Genomic DNA, 19,960 nt, shown 5'->3' on the forward strand with positions numbered 1-19,960 from the left:
TAAGATACTAACTTCAGAAGGTTTAACATGTGTCTGGGCATTAATAAAAATGATGAGCTCTCCTGGCAGATGAAACAGATGAACGGTAGGAAATCCCACCTCAGAGCTACTGTGAAATGCAGAACCATCTACTGTGATTGCCTGCACAGTCCTTAGATGTGACCATATCATTTTGGTACCTGCACCACACTTACTTGGGCCATTTGTGAGGTGGAAAACCATGTATCCCAGAGATTGCAGAAGACTTATGATGCCTTTTCCCAGCTATGCAGATTTAGGCCAGTTTCTGTACTTCTCTAAATGACTTAGAGTAGTAAAAAATGGGCATGACACCTAACTCAGAGATGCCCTGGTACTCAATGAACTTTAAACATCTGAGGAGTTTTTTAATGAAAAGTGATGCCTGTGCAGTGCAGCTGAGAGCTGCATCAGATCCCAGGCACATGAAACATCTCCCCTATCCTCTTACCATTTGTCTTCTCAAGGGACCCTAATCCCCTTGTTGTGACCAGCAAATTGAAAAAAGAAAAAAAGAAAAAGGAAAAAAACCGAAACAACAACTTAAGTTTATCCTTTCACAGCCAAAAGTTTGATTAGCAAGGGGAAGATTGCTGTCTGTTAAAATGTATTAATTCATGTACCCAGAGATGAATTATAATTTCACTGTTCACTGCCCGCCAATCATAAGGTATCAAATGGACTAGAGCTAACCTTGCTCTAGATTTAATGATATAAGTGAAAGAGATAAACAACAGAATCTGACAGATCTGCCTGACTGTTGTTTTCAGCCCCTAAAAACCCACCAGGATTCAGTTTTATGATATGTATTTCAATCCTGGGGTCATTTTGCCTGGGTTAGTGTAAAGAATGAGAACTCAATGACAAGATTTTTCTTTAACTGATGTGATTGCACAGCAGGTCTTTAAAGAACATAATGCACCATGAAACCTAATAGTGGACTAAGTGGCTAATAAGAGGACAGGATTATGGTTATCAAAACCTTCCTGCTGCTCCAAGGCAATCATCTTGGTGCTATGCAGAGAGCCAGGGTTAGCACTGCTTTAAGTCAGTAATATTATATAAGAAAATTAATTATAAAATAACTAATTTAGCCCAGTATACTGTGGGAAGACAAGGGCATTAAAATAATGGAAAAACTGCTGTTTTAACATTATAAAGAACTTACACAATATATTTTTTATATCTTCCTCTAAGAGTTCCAATCATTCTCTCCTTATATCTGCATGTTACCATTCTCTAAGAGAATACTGAAGTTCACAGAAGGGATGTACTATTATAATTATTTTTATTTGGCTCATCTTCTTCCTTCAATCTTTGTTCCCTCTAATACAATTCTGACTCATGGGACTATTTCCTTTGTCAAAACTGTTTAGTATTTCTCTGGCACATCATTTCAATCAAAGAAAGCAGGGACCAAGAATGGGAATGCATAAAATATTCCTGAAATAAATAACTGTAGGACTGACCCTGTAAGTGAAATGTGTCAGCAGCTCCACAATAGCTCCTGGCAAGCAAAGGCTCAGGATATCAAAGGCAGAAGGTGCATAAGAGGAATGTTTTTTTCTGTTCTTATGGGCAGACAGACAGTGGCAGAACTGGGACTGAATTTAGAATATTGATATACATTTATTTGAGAGACATCATCCCCTGAAAGGCAGTCAGAATACATATCTACTGCCTCCTTCTGTTTATTTCCACACTAGGATCTTTATGGGTTAGCTTTCTCCAACTGCAAAGCTAAAATAACAACCTACATAAACACTGTGTAACAACCTTAGCTTAAAAGCACCACTATCTTCTCTACTAAACATTTGCCTTCTGAACATCAAACATTCCCCAGAGAAGAGCAAAGGCAGTGTAGAAAACAATTGGGTTCTATTTGCACTGTTTTGACAACAAAGCTAAGAGAGAACAGCAGCTATTATCAGACATCTGTTCTAAGAAATAAATGATATTTATGGCCTCAGGAGTATGTGCTGCTCAAATTACATCAGGGAGAAGGTCAGCATGCTCTAGGTGTACGATCTTAATTCCGTTTGAGAAATCAACTCTGCTGCCCAGGAGTAGAGTTCTCAAAGCACAATTACACAAATGCAAAGGCTGAGATAAAACCAGATCTTCCTTGCATGCACAGCAGGAAGCAAAGCTACTGGAGAACTGCCCTTAGCTTACCTTAGAACAACAAAATCTCTGACTGGATGAGGAGCCATGCTGTTCAAAACATACTGGTAAACTTCTGTTTGCTTGTCCAGGCTCTCCACCACCTTCCACTGCAAGAAGTCCTCGTCCCAGAGGTGACGTTCTCTTAGCACTCGGTTCAGGACAACTGATGGCGGAGCTTCAACTTCCACTGAGGCTTTCCAAAGCCGTAGGGGGTTCCCATCCCCAACCTGGAGGAAAGTAGCAACATAAAACTCCATGATCTATACTCATATGTTCAGCAGAGAATAACTGAGGACAAGATCTTAGTATGGGTATCTGACTTCGGCTTAAAAGCATTCAAATCTCCCTGCTGATCACTACAATTATTGCTATTGCTGTTGCCCTTCTGTATGTGAAAACACACGCATCCTAGTCCTGGATGGAACACTGAAGTGATATTATTACTTCTACTCTCCCACCAGTGTATATCTGGACCAGTTCCCATAGCACCAGTGGAGCTGCTCTATTATTTCTAGTGTGACAAACACTTTTTCAACCCCAAGCATCCTACATACAATGAAGAATAAGTGTGTGTAGAAGTAAAAGCATATGACAGACTAAAACCCTGGGCTGAAATAAAGCTACCACCTTGGGTAATCTGATGCACTAGCTGCAACGGAGGGTCAATTAACTCTCCTGGTTAATTGGTGGAAGAGCAGAACACATGCTGATTCACTTATGTTTTAGATACACAGATGTTTGCTCCTCAAAATAGCTGCAAGGGAAGTATTGGGAAAATGCCTTTCAAAGAAGGAACACACAAACTGCTTGCTAACTCTTGCTAGCTCACAGCTCCTGTTACTTGCTACACCTCCACAGGACACAGTAAGAGGAGCAGAAAGTGCTAGGCTACATAAAAGATGGATATCCTAAATTCCACACATACAGCATTTCTGTATGGTTTTAGGGCTGTTGTATTTCAGGCAGAAAATAGGTTAACTGTAAGCACTGGATCTTGCAAGCCCTGCTTTTCTAACCCCTCCCTACCCTGGCCTCCTCACATACCAATGCTAGTGCTCTAGAAACCTCCAGCACATCCCACAGACCCAGCATTGTGTCCCCAGAAACACACCTTCCACACCTTCCACCTTAAATTATTACATGTTGTTATAACTGCTTCTTCCCAAAGCTCTCAGGTCCCCACTCCTGCCCCGGAGCCCCAGGGGCTCCCAGTCTCCTCTGCAGAGATTTGCTCTGTTTCAGAGCTGTGCATGCCCCTATTTGTTCCCTCCCCTCTTCTCCATCCTACTCCCACCTGAGCCCTGTTACTGCCCCCCCAACCACCAGCAGCTCCTCCCTGGAGGGGTCTTTCACAGAAGATGGCTACACCACCCTAAATTACCTTTTTGTAGGCAAGTTCTGTGTTCTCTATACTGGAACAGGTGATCCATCCTTTGAATTTCTCCTTTGCTTCTTTCTGGAGATTGTGCATGAGACTTTCCAGGTACATCTGATAGCTCCCTCCTTCCTCATCCACTTGTTTCCCGAGCTCATCTAGGGTGGGAGAATGCACTTCTGCATCAACATAGGAGTTTCGGGACTGGGTGATCATCTCGTGTGGGACCTGTGCCACAGGAGGGAGGGAAAAAACACAGGGAAAACCTCCTGCTGAGAACTCTTCCTTAAGGTAGTGCGTTTCTAGGCTGATGGACTATTCGTCACCCAATTGCAGTGAGGCTGTGTTCTGTAAAATGGATACCTATTTCTGTCTTTGCTTCTTATGCAAGATGAAAAATCAGTGTAGTGTAATGAAACTGTCCTTAGCTTAGAATAGCACTGCTCATGCAGAACCATATTAGACTGATCAGCTGTTTGTCAACACCCCTATGTTACTCCTCTAGCCCCCCAGAAAAGTTGCCTTGTGCTTCAGGGGAAGGGAGATATGAGCATTATCTCTCCTCCACCTGCAGTGAAAGATGCAGGGAGACTGCATCTCCCTATGTCATTTTAACTTTATTGCATGACACACAGAAATATCGTGTATCAACTCTTCTTTTTGAGATGAATAAGTATTAATTGAGGTGGTAAAAGCATTATAATAATATCAAGTGTTAAACCAGCAGATTTTTATTGTAATTAGACTAAAATTGCGTAATCCAGTAATTTGGGTTGAAAACTGCCACAATTACCCTGCATTTTTAGTAGCTGAATGCTAGAAGGGAACAGTCATAAAGGAATGAGATAAATAAACTTTACAAGTAAGGGAGACACCATAAATCTCTGAGCTAATATGAGACAGAAAATGTAAGAATAAACATAAATACTTCAAAGGCTGCTGCATGATGTGGCCATGAATAATGCTGTTTGAGTCTCTCACTCACCTCAAAAAGTTTGTTGCATTCCATTATCATGTGAGCAAGTCCCTGAGTAGCTGCCAGGTTTTCACTGAGGTCCTTCTGATCTGGCTTCCCTGTTGCATATTTTTTCTGTATTACTCTGTAATTGAATTCAATGTCTCAGGTAAAAAGAGGTGAATCTTTTTAATAGGAAAGCAAACAGCAGCAGGATATTCAGAACGCCAGAGAGAAAAGCCTATCTTTAGTTGTTATTTATCACAAAGCTTGCTCAAAGTGTTGGGCCTTTTTTAAAGGAAAAAAATGTTTACCTAAAATATTGTTCAGCCAAAGGTAAAAGCAGGAAAGATAATGTTTGTCGTGCATTAGGTGCTGTACATTCTGGAATGGACTTCAAACAGACATGATGTACAGTGTTTTATGTTGTTGCTGCTTGAAGTGCTTGCTCAGACACTGGTGATACATGTACAAGACCATGAATCTCAGTGTATTCTGAACCAGAGGCAGGAGAGAAAGTCAGCAGGGACATCTATGCCCTATGTAGTCTATACACACCATGTTACAGACCATCTTAATATGGCCTGAAATAAACTCAGTTTCCCAAGTGGCAAAATGTAGCCAGAAAATAGAGAGTGAAAAAACACTCACTGAAAATCTACGTATTAAAATCCTTTAAAATATGGTCAATCTTTCACTTCAGCCAGAACAAAATCAGGCCCTTTCCCTTCACAGAAGCCAACATTATGTATGCAAAACTCATTAGTGCTTCAGTGAAATTTCACAGGGAAAGCAGGCACTACACATTCCCAACAGCCAGCCAGAAATGGCTGCTGGGCTTGTAAAAAATGCCTTCTGTGCACATGCAAACGTGCTGCTGGCTCTGCAGCATGGGCTTTCCCACCTCACTGAAGCCATGCCCTGGGAAACATGCTGAAAAGCAGATGCTTTGGAAAATTTTATCCTGCGTACCTTTAGAAACACTGAAAGCATTATTATATATTATCATAGAATGGTTTGGGTTGCAAGGGACCTTAAAAATAATCTAGTTGCCAACCCCTGCCATGGACAGGACACACCTCTCGCTAGACAAGGTTGCTCAAAGCCCCATTCAACCTGGCCTTGAACACTTCCAGGGAGGGAGCATCCACAACTTCTCTGGCATGAAGGACATGACTATTTACGGTGTAGAGAGGAAACTTACCTTGGTGAGCTTTCTTTCTTCACTATGTTGAGATGGAAGAGGGAAGGAGCCAGACAAACAGCTATGTTCATGGGAGTCATCTGATTCTCCTCCACAGAGGTGACATCACTCAGGAAGCACAGCAGAGTCTGCAACACCTCCCGGTTCTCATCGGACATCAGCATGATGGCTGCCTGCACCGCCTGCAGCCGCTGCTCCTTGGGGACGTCTGAGGAAAAGCAAGTGACATGCAGGGGAGTCAAGGGTCAGATCAGATAAGGAGCCAGGAACAAGAGAGAGGTCGCAGAGTCATTCAACACCCGAGGTGTGTCTTTCTGTAGAGGCAGATGGCAGGGGATGAAGGGGTGAAGACCAGCTGGTTGCCAGAGGGCCCCTGGTATTTGCTCCTCCATTAAGCACAGGTCACCCAGTCAGTGTATGACATGTCTCTGCTCATTCAAAAGGCTATTCCCCAAGAGAGGATGAACTCCATTTAAAGTTTATGAAGGGAGAGCAGGACTCAGTACTTAAATCTTTAAGTGGTATTTTCCAGGTTTCTCTTGTCTTCTGAGAAGACAGTTCAAAAGTTAGGGAAGCTTTGGGAAAGTACTTACATTTGTGTCCTAAACTGTAAAAAAAGAGTTTAATGAAAGCAGTAATGGATACACTTAAATAGCACCCCAGACAGATTAATTTCTAAAACTACCATAAGTTTTCTCAGTTTGGACTTGGAGGCCTCCTCAGGTTATTACAAAACACTGTAATTGGTCAGAAAAAGAAAAGCAGATTTACAGTTCGAGGGAACAGCCAGCTTTTAAGCTCTGCCTGCCAGCCTTGTACAAACATGTTATTTTAAAATCTTTCAGACGTGAATGACAAATGGAACACAGCCCAATGCTTCCAACTTTCTAGAAGGAGCAAGGCCAGGTCTTTCTGAGAAGTCAGAGAAGCCTCTGCTCTCCAGATAGCCTCCTTGTGCTCCCTCACTCATACTGTTGTGCTGGTGAGCCTGATGCATAGAGAAAAAAATCAGCCAGCCCTTCAAGTCACAGGTAAACATTGGGCAACTGAGGTTTTTAGAAAAATGGAGTTTCCTCAAAGTTTCATCAAAACTATGCTGCACGGACTACTACACTTATAATCTCATTCCCACTGTGTTACAGCAAATCAGACCATTCTGGTTATATGAAGTTGTTCAGCGAGTCCCAGAAAATCAGAAATCCCTCACCGATACACTAAGGGAGAAAAAAATCCTTCCTAACTTCACATTAATAATTTGTTAAATAGGATGAAGGGGATGAAAAACTTTCAGCTACAGAGTTATATAATTGCAGACATTATGAAATACAATTGGTATCCCAGCAATTTTCAACATTTGTATTTCTGTGTAAGGAGTTTTATTGGTACTGTCGAAAACAGAACAACATATTTGTTGTTGGTCACATAGAAAAAAGACACCACTGCCACTCATTCTTAATCCAAGTGTTAGTCTCCAGTGTCTCCAGAGCCCATCTTTTCCTGTTACCCCCATGGTTTAAACAGACCCATCCTCAAGTCTTTCTGAAAACCTTTACAGTACTAGTGCAGTTCCAGAAAATCTTTCCTAGGACTTTTTATTCCTTCTCCGATGAGCATAAACAGTTCTTCAGACTTCCCACTATAGTACCATGCAGGGTTACAGAGTCATCCCCTGCTCTTTTTTACAGCATTTTTTTATTGGCTGGTAGCAATGTGTCAGCATTCAGCCTCTTGACTGCTGTGAATCCTAATGCCAGGCTCTCGACCTGGAGATGGGGATTCCTTCTGGCTACAGGCCTAATGGCACCAATGGCATTGAGATCCTCCACATCTCTCTTCCTTTGGCAAGGGAGTAGTTTACTTGCAGCCTCTCCTATGGCAAGATCCTATTTTTCATCAAGCAATAGTTTAATGGTGACTTGTTTCCAAGGACATGTAGAGCATGTCATTCTAGTAGATAATCTTCTCCTTGGCCAGTTCATTATTGGACTGCCATTTTATTAGCACTAAGAGTTTCTGTTGCTCTTCTGAACAATCTTGCTGCTGTGTGCTTAGGCAAACAAGACCTGCAACTTGTAAGCAGGAAAGAAGAGGGGGAAATGATGCTTCAGGGCTAGGCACAAATAGTTTCAGTTAATTTGTGTCCCAAAACATCATGTATGACTAAATCCACTAAATTTATTTGCAATGCTGTCTCCCACCTGCAGGATCACAGCAGTTCTCTACCAGCTACAGACACTGTGATGTTAAACACATTAGTGACTGTGTGTGACAGACAGATTTTTACAGTAAAGGGAGGCATAGAAGTAACTTAGATTCTTTAGCAATGGCATTATACAGTGTTTAAAAATGGCTTTCTATTGTTTTGGCAGCTGAAATGTCTGCAAGTGAAAAGACTAGACACTTCTCTTTAGTGCTTCCAATTATTTGGCTGAGGCTGGCAGGGTATGCTTTTCTGTATCTGTCAGAGCACTGGATGACTGGCCTTCAGAATGGACACTGTCAGGAAAAAAGCTTTAATTCCTCTGGCTTTTCAGTGTTTCCCTCATTGTTTATTTCTCCCTAAGTCTGGCGAAGAGATACACTGTCATTTCCTGATTTACAGGGACTTTCATCATTCTTAGGAATTTGAGTCTCAGATTTTGCTGAAGACGGCTTAGGTTGAAATGAACAGAAAAAATCCTCTGGTTTCTCTTCCTTTCTTGTGAGATTTTTACACAGAAGATGAGAACGTATATGAAAGTGCCTTGCACGTACCTTTTCTTGACTATAATGAAAAGGCAAATAATTAAGTCACAGCAAGAAAGAGGACTACACAGGCTTATATTCTTATTGTCAAGTACCACTTCTCCATGCCCAGAAGACACACTTGTATTGAGATGTCTGCATGAAACAGGCCCACAGTTTAAAGAAATATGACAAAAACATGAGCCTTCACACTTTTTATATCCATAGTAGCTTGTCTTTCTGGCTTCTTTCTGATGGTAAGGCTGATATTTTCAAAGCTTCTCAAGATGCCAGCAGTGTCTTTCCCTGAAATTGTTTACATTGAAACCTTTAGGCAGTTCTAAAAATTTCTCAGTGAAAGATTTTGAAGGCACAAATGTTCTTCTACACATCTTGGAGGTAAGCAGAAAGAATCCCCCCCAGTATTAACATACCAAAATAATTTACAACATATTACTACACAATATGTAATATTTTATCTTTGTTTATAATAATAAAAATATTGGAACTTACATTGGTAGATGTGTAGAAAAGTCTCTCCTAGCTTACTGGTGAGAAGAGGTTCAGGCAAGTCCCTGAAAAATTGCTTTACCATGTCTGCCACATCATATGCTGACTGGTCTTCATAGCTGACATTTTCTGGGGAGCTCTCATTCATCTGACGTAGAGCCTGGATTCGGGATTTCACTCCGGATTTTCTAAACAGACCCACCTAAAAAGGCATCATGTTGAATTAATTTTTAAAAAGTTACTTAAATAATACATAAATATTTTTAAAAATCGATTACAGGGGACTTTGATAATGACCAGAACTTATTGCTTATTGTACTTTAGCCAAGAATAATAGAAATATGTGCAAAAGTGATGGTCATGACTTGCCCAGTCTTGCAGGCAAGTGCATGCTCTCACAGCAGGACTGTAAGAGTTAAGAACATTGCTGCTCTGTATCCCATCCTAGAGGGAGAGTTCAGAGTGTATGTGGTTTCCCTGCTGCCTGAAGAGTTCAAGCAAGATGCTCAGCTGATATAAATCAGCAGTGGCTTGCTTGGCCTGGGTGACTGGCTGTTGATTTACTCCAGCTGAGAATCTGGTTCCTCATGTTTATTTGCGTATGTATTTTGAAGACTAACAAGAAAATATTATGCACAGCTAAGTAATAAATGCTGTGGCAAAAGACTAGTACATCCTGATATAACTTTAACATCAAAACCAAATCTGTTTTTTTCCCCCTTCCTGCTCTCTGCTTCCAACAATTCCCCCAAATCCCACTGAAAACCCCAGTTTGAAAGTGGGGGCCACAGAGGGATTACTTGTGCAGTGTCACTAAGATACATTTTTATCCTCTTCACTCTATTCTAAAGGAAGTGGCAATTCTTCAAATGATGCCTGCAAGTGCCTTCACAGCAGTGCTGCCCTTTTATTCCTTCTCACCAGTGGAATTTCCCCCAGGGCAAATTCCTGTGCCTCAACCACATTGTTTATTCCCAAGTGAGTTTACAGTGTTTTATTTGGGAAGTGTTAGCACCTTTTATCCTTCAGTTTTGCAGAGGAAAAGGTGAAATATTGAGAAAGACTTATGAAAAAAACACATTTCAGGTTTGGAGCTATGGCTTTCTAGTCTTCTGTGTCCGCTGTCTTGCTGGTGGTCAGTTCTGCTTTCTGGTAGGTTTGGGTTGGAAGGATCATCTAGTTCTAACCCTCCTGCCATGGGCAGGGACTTCATCTACGAAGCCAGGCTGCTCAAAGCCACATCCAGCCCAGCCTTGAACATCTCCAGGGATGGGCATCCACTACTTCTCCAGGCAATCTGTACAGGTGTCTCACAACCCTCACATTAAAGAATTTCTTCTTAAGATCTAATCTAAATTTATCCTCTTTCAGCTTAACACTGTTACACTTTGTCCTATCACTACATGCCTTACAAGAAGTCCCTCCCCAGCTTCCCTGTATGCCCCCCCTTCTCCCCCCCCTTCATGTACTGGTCCACCAACAACTACCTGTAAAGGCAAGGAAATAATGATTTTTGGTTCTCCTATCTCACTTTTACTGGCACAGAGTTCATGTAGGTTCCTCCTCTCCCCAGAACACTTCCCATGCCCAGGAACATGGTATTTAGGAGTTTTGTTAACTTGTGCATTAATGACACTGATTACATACTATGCAACTCTGTGAACGGATGTATTTATTTGGAGATGAACTGCTCCACCACACTGGCTGTGAATGGTTCTTCTGCTATGTCTTCTTAGTGATTAATTTATCATTGCTCATGTGCTACATGTCTGTGTAGGAAGAGGGACTGGAGTGTGCCCTGTGTACATCCTGGTGCACTGTATTTCTGTCCACAGGGGAAGCTCCACTCTTTGTTCTGACAAGAGGATACACACAAAACAGCATCTGGCTCTTTTCATCTGGTTTTCCCTTTCTATTCTTTTTAAAAATGCCTTTTCCTCTTAGAAATGTGTGATGAAGATGCAGAAGGACCTATGGTAATTTTGTAAAAAAATTACAGTTTTGGCATGTGGTAGATAAATGTCAGAGTGGAGGCTCAGTTCTCTGCTTTTGATGGCAAGTGTCCTTGTGAATTCAAAGAACCTTCAAAAACTTCCAGCTAAGTCTGTTTTGAGAGGTCAAACATCAAATCTCACCTGTGCAGTCTCCTGCTGCACATCATTCTGCTACTCTTGATCTCTGTTTTTGTTTAATGATACTTATCCAAACTCCTGTTTCCCTTTTTCTTGGAAAAAAATACTAATTAAACAAAAGAGGATAGTTACTCACTTGATAGAAAATAATGTTTTAGGCTCTGTTATGCAATATCACAAACTTATTCTAAAAATAAGTGATTTATCAATCTCTTTGCTATGCTCATGCTGTGGATCATCTGCCCTGTAAGTAGCCATATGATACAAAGATACAGTTGACAAAGGCAAAGCAGTTTTTATTTCACAAGCTGAAACTGAATAATATATGCTACAAATAGTGGTGAGGCTCCTCAGATACTTCAGTGCCAAGAGTCAGATCTTACAATGATTTAAGGCAATCTCACCTTCACCAAGTGCATGCAGCTGAAGCTCTGATGCCTGTTCAGAACTCTGGCCTGCCTTCTGCAGTGCACTGAAGAGACACATAAGGAAGATGATGGGGAGGCTGAAGGCTACTCAGACCACTGGCCAGGCATTAGGAGACTTTAAATTAAATGGGAACAAAGGGAATGACTGTAAAGCAGAGAAGATTAACTTCCTGCAGGGTTTTGGCCTAGAAAGGTTTTTGGTGGGAAGATATTTTAAATGGTCTCAATCTGTACCTCCTCATTCATTTTCTACTCAATATTTTCCCAATTTCACTCTGAGTGGAAACTAAAGCTGAGTTGAAATGGCTCTTCACACAGGTCTGATTCTTACCAGCAAATCAGCCCCCTCTCTCTGAGCAGATATTTTCTGAGACTGCCCACGGACACTCCTTTTGACCACCTCAGATCTCTCCAGAGCTTTTTCTTTCTCTTTGGTTTTACCCTCTTACTTCCTCCTCCATTTATTCCCCCTCTTTTCTCTTTCTTCCTATCACTCTGCTTCTTAACTGACAAGTCCATCCCTATCTCCAGATCTCCTGTTCCTCGTACTTGGGCAAGAGTCTTCTCCAATCCCACCACTGATTCCAGGCTTGCTGCCTCACTTTTCTGTGCTATACTGTGTTTCCCTGCTCATTATATAAACCCAGATTACAACAGTAATAACCAGGCATGTTAGCTATTGAATAAATTGCTTCTAGTTGTCTCTATGCCATCTTCTATTAATAGGTTTTCAGCACACTATTCCTCCCATCCCTCAACTCCCCTGCCTCTACATATGATAGGCAGAACTTACCTCTCTTTTGACACCAGGAGTTAAAATCCAAGGTATGATCACTACAGAATCTCCTTACAGTCAGAGAGAAAGGATAGGAAGGGCCTGCATCTCCCCACTGGATGTAAGGAGAAACAGCTGTGATTCACAGCTCATTTTTAGACTACCATTTTGGGAAAGATGACTGTCACCCAATAAAACAACCTGAACAGCAACTAGAACGGTGATCAGAAAATGGAAGGATTCAGAGGTAACCACTTCCACCCTTCTCCTGTCCTCAGAGCTAGGAAAGCAGCAGAGTTTGCAGAGCAAAATGCTGGTTGTTCCTTCTGAGCTTACAACTATCTAAAAGCAGTTATGGAAGAGGTCATATGACATAAGGTCATTAATAGTAAAGGAATGACCTCAGTCAGCCAGGAGGTTTCTCCCACTCCTATGTTCGTAAAGATACATATCCTCATCCTCAGGTGAAGAGACTAAAAATATGATTGGAATGTTCCTGCTCTGTAGCTAAAGGGAATAAAAAAAAAATCTGAATACTTTGAGCATGAGGGTCTCCCAGCTGGCTTGTTGTAACTAAGAACACTATAAAAGGAAACGTACTGTAATGGCTTTGGCATTGAACCTCTGCTGACCTAACTCTATCTGGATGTATCCGACTTGGTCAACAGAATACTTGGAATATTTTGCTGAGTTTGCTCTCTATTCTTGGACTTTTCTTTCTTTGCTAAGTAAATAAAACCTTTTGTACCATATCTTGTGAAATGGTGAATGCAGTTAACCCTCAGTGGCAACAATCAAGCATAAGCAGTGCATCTACAGAGAGAAGCTGGGAGTCCTGAGCTCTGATTCAATAGACATTAAGATCTCATGTCATTCTTTGAGGTAGGCTATTGTATACAATTCAGCAGGACTATTAAAGCTACAAGGACTCAGGGGAGTAGCTGGATACAAACCTCAAAATGGCAAACCATTAGTTTTGGCACCAAGTCTCAAATCACCAGAGCAGATGTGGGCCCAACAGGAGATAGAACAATTTTCAAAGAACTGTGGTACCACGTATAAAAAGCTTCACCATTGCTTGCTCAGGGTGGCTTTTCAGAAGAGTCCCTGGAGTAAAGTTCATACCTGATCTAGACAGTTGTTCCGTAAGTAGCGTAGCGCTTGCTGTATGCTCTGGGGAAGAGGCTGTCCTGTTCTCTGGACATGAACTATCAGAGGCACTCCAAAGACATTCTTGTCCTTGTAGTCAGGAACTTTCATCCTCTTCATGAACTTTGGCACAGACCTGAAAACAAACATGGAACAGGCTGCATGAAAATATCAGAGTATTTACACAGTCTCTCTGGGTAACACTGCTAGCATAAACTGGTAACTGGCACCACCTCCTTTTTTGTAAGGGTGGTGAAAAAATGTTTAATGTACAATACATGGACACTTTACAATCTGTATAATTGATGGATTTCTTGACAACTTCTGTAAGTAGAAGGCCTCTGGCTCCAAGATATAGCATAACAACCTATTCTAACAAAAAAATCTTTTACCATGCAGTTGTCATACAGCTGAAGCAAAAAACATGGTTTAACCAAACATAGTTGTGCCCCCATTAGGGACACAAAGGAATGGCTCAACAAAAATATCGTGGAGAGAGTATCAAAGAGAAAAGGAGGTTCAGTCCCCTAACATGCTGAATGGTTTTTATACTGCCACTTATGTGACTTAGCATTGCTATTGACTAACATCTTACAGTAATAAATGATGGTGGGAAATCCCTATGTGCCAGACTCCTCCCGAGTATTATATGATTTATTCTAGTTGAGTAACTTCAATGAAGTTGGTGAGCTTGCTTACTTCCAAAAATGATGGCAGAAATGAGAACAAACTGGATTCCCTTTGTGGGCGTTATGACTGCAGTGGAATTAAAAAAAATAATAAAATGAATATGACCTGAATGTGACAAAGATTTTTCTCATCTTGGATTAAAGGACCTACTGAATGAGTACAGCATAAAACTTTACAGCTATTTAGAGTCCCACTCTTATAAATCCTTAGAGACTGAATATACAAACTGAATATTTGTCAGGAGGGAAAACCTCTGTACAAACCGCAGGATCTAGAATTTTCTATATTCTAGTCAGCTTATTTGGAGTTGGTTAAGGTGAGATTAATTTCAGTACATTGTCAGCTTGCTACAGGGAGCTGCACCAAAAGAAAACAGTGATCTAGAAGTTCGTATTATCGAATTTTAGCTCTCTAACACAGACTTAGAAAGAGTTAGTAGTCCAGACTGCCTCTATACTCACTGTGTAGTAAGGAACTTCTGGAAGGTGACACAAAACAGTTTGTGTCCAATTCTGGAGCCCCCAACACAGCAAGAACATGGAGCTCCAGAGCAAGTCCAGAGAAGGGCCACCAAGATGATCAAAGGCCTGGAGCACCTCTGCTATAAAGACAGGCTGAGAGAGTTGGGGCTGTTCAGCCTGGAGAAGAGAAGGCTCCAGGGAGACCTTATAGTGGCCCTCCAATACCTGAAGGGGCTACAGGAAAACTGAGGAGGGACTTTTTACAAGGGCTTGTAGCGAGAGGATACGGGGTTATGGTTTTAAGCTGGAGAGGGTAGATTTAGGTTAGACATTAGGAAGAAATTCTTTAGTGAGAGGGTGGTGAGACACTGGAAAAGGTTGCCCAGAGAAGTTGTGGATGCCCCATCCCTGGAGGTATTCAAGGCCAGGTTGGATGGGTCTCTGAGCAACCTGGTCTAGTGGGAGGTGGCCCTGTCCATGCAGGGAGGTTGGAAGTAGATGATCTTTAAGGTCCCTTCCAACCCAAACCATTCTATAATTCTATGATAAACCCTCAGCCATGGATAGAATAAGCTGCCTTTGGAGTTGCCCGTCTTTTTCCACTGACCACAGTCAGCTGACTCAACTTGCTCAGATTAGACTTACGACTTTTTGGAATGGCTGAGGTCATTGAGATGGATCTTGCCTATAGTCCCTTCTATCAGTTTTTCCATTTCTAAAGGCAAACTTGTTTTATGGGATTTTAGTGAAGTGCTTTGAACACAGGAATCACAATGTAAATGGTAAGTCATGTTTTACTGGAATCAGTGTTTCTGTGTATTAGGGAAAGTTTGTTATCCTTTTGATTATTTCTCAGAGACTTAGAATCTCTTACCTATGCACATTTCTTTTCCAGTACACCTCAGTCTGTGTGGCCCACCAGGGTCCATATACTATGAAACATGCAGATTTCTGTAGCCAGTTGGTACAGAAGGAACCACACTGCCAGGATTCATGTCCATCTCCACTCTGAGTGACCAGGTACCTGTTACAGCTGCTATTGTTGCAAGCTCCCTCTAATGCAGGTCCAAGACTGGGATAAAGCCTGGACCTTTGGATCTGCAAAGCTCTGTAAGTGTTCTAACCCTTCTTTTAAAGCACCAACAAACCAATATTGAATACATTGAGTATCATCAGCAGCTGTTTCTTTTTGAATCACAAAATGAATCCTGGGGAAGACTTACTGTAAACATTTCCTACTGTTAATCATTCTCTCCTAATTCTGTTTATTTTTCTGGAACTGGAGTGTTGCTAGAGAGGCTGTTAAAGAACAGGAATTAAGTAAGATCCCCAGGATCTACTTCTGACTTTGCCACTGAGTCAGGAAGCAGCAATGGATTAAAGGGGACAGTTTCAAATTCTACAGTTGAAGTCAATTGCTCCTCCTAATTGATGGTACTCACCAGGTCCAGCCATGTTTGTTTGACATGGAGTACTTTTCCATGATGGCAGTGAGCCGAAGCAGGGAGAACTTCTGCAGGAGATTCAATTGTGCTGCTGACTGATTGCTGATGTGAAGTGATGCAATGGAGTGGCTCAGGCAATGAGAGATTTGGAAACTGTGCCATCGCAATCGCCTTTAGCAAAAGAAACAATGGAAGAATCAGGCAACTGCTTTAGCTGTGCAGAAAAAGAGGGTATATTCTGAGACAGGGCTGGGCAATAGACAAAGCATACATAAACACACATTATGGCTTGCAGTGTGTCAACTGAAGGAAAGTGTAGCTCAGAGGCAAATAAAACAACTCGCTCAATCTTTTTTACTTAAAAAAAATATTAAAAAATCAAAGCTTGGGTATTTCCAATGTTAGATTCACAAATGGGTGTGGGTCTTGTTCATGTACTCAGGGAAACAGTGCTGCCTGCTATGCCCTTTAGCCCACACACTTCCGACAGGATGTGGGAGATCCAGATTAAAACACTTTCTCCCTGACTCAGAACTGGGATTTGATGCCTGGTCCCTCATTTCCCAGGGGACCAGCCTGACCACCAGTGTATTTGGAGATGAGGTTCTACAAATATCTCTATCATTAAATACTGAAGGATCTTTTGGAGAAGGGACTGAACCCTGTGTCTTATTGGCAAGAGCATTAACCACCAAGCTATTGAGCCACTCACATCTTCTCTTTACTCCAATGCACTTTCTCTATGTACTCTATGTGCACTGGAAAAAAAACCCCTCACTTCAGTTTTGTGTTTTGCCAAACATGAGTTCTGGCTCAAATCCCAAAAACCTTGGCACTGCTCAGTTACTCAGTAGTTTCCTCAAGTTCACTTGCTTGTGATGGTGGTGAGCACACAGGCAGCAGTAAAGCATGACACTGCAGAATCCTCTGTGAGTATGTGACAAGACTGGTGGCAGATCAGAAAACAACAAGTATTTTCTCATTGCTTTTGAACATTCCAAGCCACCCTACACACAGCAGTGTGGATTCACAAAGGATCCACTCAGGACCATACTGCCTTGGTTCAACTCATCCCTCTGACTTAAAACAAGTTTGCAAACTATTAACAATATCCTGCTTTTCACTTTTATTAAGAAGTTAATAGTATACCATCATTTTATCCCATCGAGTAAGGGAGGCAGAGTAGGGAAATTCTCCTTGAGCAGAAAAGGACATTTTTAAAGCAGACCAGTACATTTTAAAAGTACACGAGGCTACTGACGCATAAATACCAGAGTGCATAGCTTAGAAGACAAATCAAAAATACATCCCACAACATATACAGCGTCCTACTACGTAAGCAATGGATCGAGAGAGAGAAAAAAAAAAAAAAAGCCTTAGTTTGCTCTATTAAACACTTTTTTCATTCATTGCACATAAGGATTTTCATAGCAGGATTTTCCTTCTCACAAAGTTTCACCCTTCTCTGAGAAGTCCCCACCCTCATGCAGAATAAATACAGGTAATGGTACCTGCACCTTCTGACTCCCAGGCTGAGAGCCTCTGCTCCGTTATATCGTCTTTCACAGTCTATGGATTTGTGTACAAAATTTTGCTACCTACCTGCTTGGCCTTGTCAGCGATGCTCCCACCCCAGAGTCTCTCCTGTCCCTAACACCAGTGGCTTCAGATTCATTCAGGGATGTTCCATCTCTGTCCATATCACTTGGTGTGGTTCGGCCATCAGAGACAGAGTTTCCTTCAAAATCAAGAGTGATCTGTGTGGGTGACTGGAAAGGCAACGATGGAGATTCCCTGGCTGACACATCATTAGCTGGCAGACCCGGCAACACATTCTTTGACCAGCCATCTACCACCTCCTGGAGTCCATTGACATGCTGCAAAACATCATCTAAATGAGGAAAAAGGACACCTTTCTCTAAGTCCAGGAGGTCCCCAGTACTAGCATACAAGTGGGAACCAGGCACATTGTCATAAACACTGATTCTGCTCTCTTTAGGACAGCAAGCCATCAATCCAGACTCTTTTGGAGTAGAGCAGTTCTGCTTTCCCAAAGAGATGCTGCCTGTCCTCCAGCTTACACTGTTACTGTTGTCTGTAGGTGAGAGGCTTTCAATAGAAAGTGCTTTTGGGAAGGTCCCAGGTTTGTGGTCCTTGGGAATATGCACAACCAAGTTCTCTTGGGAATGAAATTCATTTTTGAGGTTTTGGTCCACCACTTGCCGTAAGGCCGTTCCTGCCAGAACATCTAGGTCCTCCAGGTACATCCCACCTCTCTTGTTTGCTTCATGGCATTTGCGTTCCTTCAAACACGGTGTGCTTACCCCACTGCTGCTGTTTTCAGACTGACTGCTGTCACTGCTGGATTTGGCAGAAAAGGAAAGTCCTCTTTTGACTGAATCTTGTCCTAAATTTTGGAGATTGCCATTGACTATCTGTACGCAGTGCATGTCTTTCAAGGACTTCGGCTCATACTGGAGAACAGGTCCACTTATCTCTAAAGGACCTGTTTTGCCCGAGCCTTTTGGTTTTCCATGCGCACTTTTTGCTTTTAGTGTCTCCATGCGTTTTAGAAAGGCTTTTGCTTTGGTTCGTGTTGGTTTTTCATTCTTCAGGTTGTCCCTGTGGGACAGGGCTGTGTTTATTGCAGTGGAGTCCTGCAGCAGTGTGCTTTCTGCCTCATGCTGGCCAGAGCAGTCGCAGGTCTCCCTGGCAGCGCTGCTGATGCCAGATTGGCTCCTGTTGTCACTTCCCCCGCTGCTCTCGCTGTGAATAGATGAGACCTCAGGTTCACTCAGATCCGTAAGGACGCTCTCGCTGCTTGTTGTATTTTTCATTTTAATGTCCCCAGAAGATCCATGTCTGTCTGATCGGTGAAGCAAAGCATCAATGTCCTCCACCCGAGACCATCGTCTGCTGGTTCTTTGGAAAGTCCATTTATTACTAATAGCACAGAGGTCGTCTTCATCTGAATCTTCACTCTGGAAAACAGCAAGTGGCACATATTAAAAGCAAGTGCTTTTACTTGTCATTTGAATACATGTGATTGTGCTGCTCAATGTGAGCAACAGGTGGTAAAGTCTTCCTGAACCTAGTTTATGAAAGATTGGTCATGAGTCCTTTCACAACAGCCTCTTTCATTTAATTATAAAGACTGCAGTGAGCACCTTAACTAATAAGGAATAAAAGCCTGCTCCATGTTAGGGAGCTCATGAGTCCCACCAGTGCCTCTTGGCTTCTGTTGGGCAGATGCATGTGCACTGAAGTGATGCCCATAGTGACTGTTTTGGGGAAAACAAACAAACAAACAAACAGCATTTTGAAAGGCCCAGGTAGAAGGATCTTGACTTGCAGAGATGGTGTTAAGATACTGGGAAGTAGTTGGGTACTACTGCAATGTGAGCCATTTAAGAAACCAAGACAGCAAATATCCAGTGCTGCACTTAGTTTTGCAGTGAGAACTAAGTAAACACTTGTAAAATTTCACAGACCAGGCACATTTAACAAGATCTATGTTTCAGGACCGTAACTACAGATAAACAGCCACAATACTTAAAATAACGGTGAAAAATAATATTTGGAGGTGTTGGGAGGAGGAGCAGCCAGGCTCAATCCTGGATGGGGCAGCATCTACAGTGGATGAGCTCTTCTACACTGGCAACCACTATCTGCATTGCCTTTGCCATCAGAGACACCCGAAACTTTACAACCTCCAGCCTGCCTCTCTCTGGTGTCACCATACCTTTCCACAGGCAGCAGCAGCCCTACAGCCCTTCCTGGTCCCATCCCTCAGCCTTAAAGATGCAGAGTTGTGCTGATGCAGCTACTCTGCAACGCCGACAACATGTGCCTTGGAAAAAAAATATTGGATAAAAAACCTCTCCCTATGACATTCTTCTCATTTGTTTGCACAAACAGAAAAAGATAT

The 19,960-nt window shown here is 42.1% G+C and overlaps 1 protein-coding gene across 4 annotated transcripts in view; it reads right to left on the reverse strand.

Moving 5' to 3' along the window:
* STARD13 (StAR related lipid transfer domain containing 13) overlaps positions 1 to 19,960 on the reverse strand; it is a 303,125-nt gene that overhangs the window by 4,294 nt on the left and 278,871 nt on the right. For all 4 annotated transcript variants that reach the window (XM_051630188.1, XM_051630178.1, XM_051630205.1 and 1 more), the window contains 8 exons: positions 17,635 to 19,013; positions 16,030 to 16,203; positions 13,413 to 13,572; positions 8,956 to 9,154; positions 5,719 to 5,926; positions 4,545 to 4,659; positions 3,566 to 3,787; positions 2,194 to 2,411 (listed from right to left, as the gene is read on the reverse strand). In XM_051630188.1, the coding sequence (XP_051486148.1) occupies positions 2,194 to 2,411; positions 3,566 to 3,787; positions 4,545 to 4,659; positions 5,719 to 5,926; positions 8,956 to 9,154; positions 13,413 to 13,572; positions 16,030 to 16,203; positions 17,635 to 19,013 (2,675 nt within the window). The remainder of the gene's footprint in view (positions 1 to 2,193; positions 2,412 to 3,565; positions 3,788 to 4,544; positions 4,660 to 5,718; positions 5,927 to 8,955; positions 9,155 to 13,412; positions 13,573 to 16,029; positions 16,204 to 17,634; positions 19,014 to 19,960) is intronic.

Source organism: Apus apus, chromosome 1 (genome assembly GCF_020740795.1).
Source record: "Apus apus isolate bApuApu2 chromosome 1, bApuApu2.pri.cur, whole genome shotgun sequence".
Taxonomy (NCBI): Eukaryota; Metazoa; Chordata; class Aves; order Apodiformes; family Apodidae; genus Apus; species Apus apus.